The sequence below is a fragment of the Saccoglossus kowalevskii genome, chromosome 3, assembly GCF_978046115.1.
Source record: "Saccoglossus kowalevskii chromosome 3, keSacKowa6.1, whole genome shotgun sequence".
Taxonomy (NCBI): Eukaryota; Metazoa; Hemichordata; class Enteropneusta; family Harrimaniidae; genus Saccoglossus; species Saccoglossus kowalevskii.
The window spans coordinates 16,109,046-16,112,320 of record NC_140643.1 but is presented as its reverse complement, the minus strand read 5'-3'; the positions used below and the strand labels follow the sequence as shown (position 1 = coordinate 16,112,320).

The following is a 3,275-nucleotide window of genomic DNA, read 5'->3' as shown; positions in this document are numbered from 1 at the left end:
AAATATTTTATTTCCCACTATTTTGTTTCGTTTTATGTGCGAACTTACGTCGGTTTTGCAAATCGGTGCAAATACAAATAATCACAAACATATTTTTTATTTGTTTTGCATCGTTTTAGGCACAGAAACCAACTTGTATGGTTTCTATTGCCAGGAAATATACTAGAATTCATGTCGATTCTGTTATGCACATTGCCCACTTACCTCCACGGCGTGCGTTATTACCTCTGTATTTTGAATACAAAATCTAAACAAATACAACACGAAATCCATGTGTAAATCTAGTATACGGCACAAATATTGCCAATTTCAAATAAGCTCGTGATTATTAGCTATTCCTTACAATAGTAATATATTTCAAGACAGGACATTCGTAGATTCACACAAAACAAAGTCATGTCACCAGCTTACGCTCTGTTATTTTCTTCCGTCAAATATGCACATTTTCTTCAGGGACGTTCCTTTTCCGTTACCAAACACCTTTGCATGCCGTTTATTACTTCTGATTATTCATAACAAAATTTGTTAACTACGACAATGCCCTATTAACAAAATACAAAGTGACCAGCTTTAACCAATAATGAACACTGAAAGGTTCAAATTGTTGTTAACCGTAACTTTTATTGCGCAGACACGATGGTAGGTTAGATTCATTGCTCGCTACAATCACCGTTCCGTACATACCATACCATATGTATTTGAATTGTCAGAAGAATTATAAATGACGAACACGAACATGCAGTAACTCTGCCGCCGGCAAAACTGACAAATTGAATTTGATCGTAGAAACGCACATGCTATTGATACCATTATTCACGCAAATAAGATAAATTCCACCATGGCCAAAATATTTTCGGTTTAAGTGTATAACGTATTCATCGCAGAAAAAATCACACAAATATGATATACACGTATTCTTTGCAGCTGCATATTGCTATGCCCGTGTTTTGACATTCGTGTTACCGAGGTAACACAACATGCTCAAACTGTCAATTACCAGGGATTCAGTGCGTAAATTGGTTTGATTAGTCTCAATGTTGCCATAGGAACATTTTTCTCTCTTGCTGATTCTCAAAGTAGCGAAAACGAGTGCATGGCAATTTCCGTCTCGAATCACTTGGAGTGATGAGCCGTTCCGGGTCTTCAAGTTGTTGATTTCAAGACGGCGGCGTACGTATCTCCATTGGCTTCGTTCCAACAATTTCTGTTGTCTTTATTTTTCAAGGTTTTTCTACGTGTAATAAAAATTATCTGTGTCCTTAGCGTAAACAATAGATTAACTGTGTTTCTTTATAATTAAGTTTGTTTTTACTATTTTATTTTTTCGTGTTATGTATTTGAGATTATATTGAAGCGCGACTTACTGTCACTTAAATCTTGCTTTATATCTATTCGCTTTTCTTGTTTACAGATTCAACGTTGAAGATGACAATGGAAGCGACGTCGCCCTCTATGAATAATTTAACATCACCAAACGATGAACTTGGTAGGGTACCACCACGCTGCGTGACTCAGTACGAAGAAGCAACGTTCATAGTCTACACCGTTGCGTGTAGCATTGCTCTACTCGGAAACTTATCATTTCTCATCGTTGTAATCAAATTGAAATCAATGCGGACTATCCCAAATCTGTTATTTATTAATTTATCGATGGCGGATACTTTATTCAATGTATATACAGTGATATACTTGGTGTCGAAAAAGATGATTGTCGACCCGCTTTTGAATTTTCACATTAAAGGTGGTCATGCCATAACCGACGCCGCCTTTTGTGTATCGATGATCACCGTAGCGTTGATCAGTCTGAGTCGCTTCATCGCCATTTGCCATCCTTTCAAGGCGGAGCAAATGAAATTACGGAGCTCTCCAAGGATAGCCGTCTCAATGGGGTTTAGCTGGGCGTACGGCATAGCGGTGGCTCTGTTCGACTTTTTAATATATTCAACCAGCGAGGATCCAGAAAAGACGTCTCTTTTCGCCATTTTACTCGCCCTTTTGGTATCTCCGATTCTGTTGTCTATAACCATTGCCGTTGTCTGTTACGTACTAATCGCAAGAAAAATGATGTCAACAAGACCCCAATATTCGCCGGGGCCCAACGCCCATTCGTGTATTTCCGACGAGAATCAGGTTCTTTTTCTGTGCATTTTCATCACTGTTGTGTTCTTCATCAGCTGCTCGCCGTTGGCGGCGATATATATCATCGTCACTTTCTCGCGGGTACTGGGATATATTCCAATTACGCCTGAGGAGCTTTCGTGTCTGGCATTTGCGGCTAAAATAATGATAACGTTACACTTCACTTTGAACCCAATTTTGTACAATGTTGGAAGTAAAAATCACAGATTGGCTTTTCGGAAGGTATTTAGCTAGCTGTGAGACGCCACAATTTCAGCTTTACCTATCTGTCAGTGATTTAAAAACGCACATTCAGTAGCACGTGGATGTGTATACTGTCATCGAATATATTCCGTACATTTTGCCGTTTGAAGTGGGAATGTTGATGTAAATAATTAATTGTAAATGAGTAACGGCGCGCTACTACCCGCTCGTCTATAATTTATATCTCAACTACCAGCACTGGATGCATCAGGATAGTATACGGTAAATTCCAGCTATGTGATTCTAAAAATCCGATGAGTTTTTCTAACTAGACTGCAAGAAAACCATTCATCATGAATAGCGTGTATCCATCTGGAAACAAAAAAGAACACAAAACAAAAACGTGCGGAAAAAGCATTACTGGTGTGCATCGTTAGAGGGCGATATAACTAATTACCAAAGAAATTATTACTAACCAAGTACTTCTGAAATTGTAATAGCTACACTCAACTATGTTACTTGCAATTAATTCCTACATGTGGATGACGTCATTATTTCCTACTAATAAATTATCTGTTTTGCATTCTGAAATAAAACGCTAAGTTTATTAAGGGTGGCGCATGCGCATGTTCCAGATCATTTCCGCGCAAGAGTCTTGTCGTGATCGATATGGGCCACATGCGACATATACAACGCGTGGTGATCATATTTTTTTTTCACACGAAATTATAACTCGCACTTTACAAAGCTAAGATTGTAATTTACTATGAGACAGTGTATGTGATAGAAAATAATCAGATTGGACTAGATAGAAGGGGATTGTACTTTTGCCGTCATCGCTGATAATCGCAACTGTATCAAGTGTCATCGCACAAGTAATCCGCGCACTGTGGTATATACCGATATGTGACATTTTGTTGAAATGAAGACTATTCACTTTTAAATTAATGGCA

General features: G+C 38.2%; 1 protein-coding gene across 1 annotated transcript; it reads left to right on the top strand.

The window, feature by feature from the left end:
• The first annotated feature begins 1,425 nt into the window (after positions 1-1,425).
• On the top strand, positions 1,426-2,412 carry LOC144352197 (neuropeptide Y receptor type 2-like). The gene has a single exon (XM_078009359.2). It carries the CDS (start codon positions 1,426-1,428, stop codon positions 2,371-2,373), a length of 948 nt encoding a protein of 315 aa, XP_077865485.2. The 3' UTR covers positions 2,374-2,412.
• Positions 2,413-3,275: the final 863 nt, after the last annotated feature.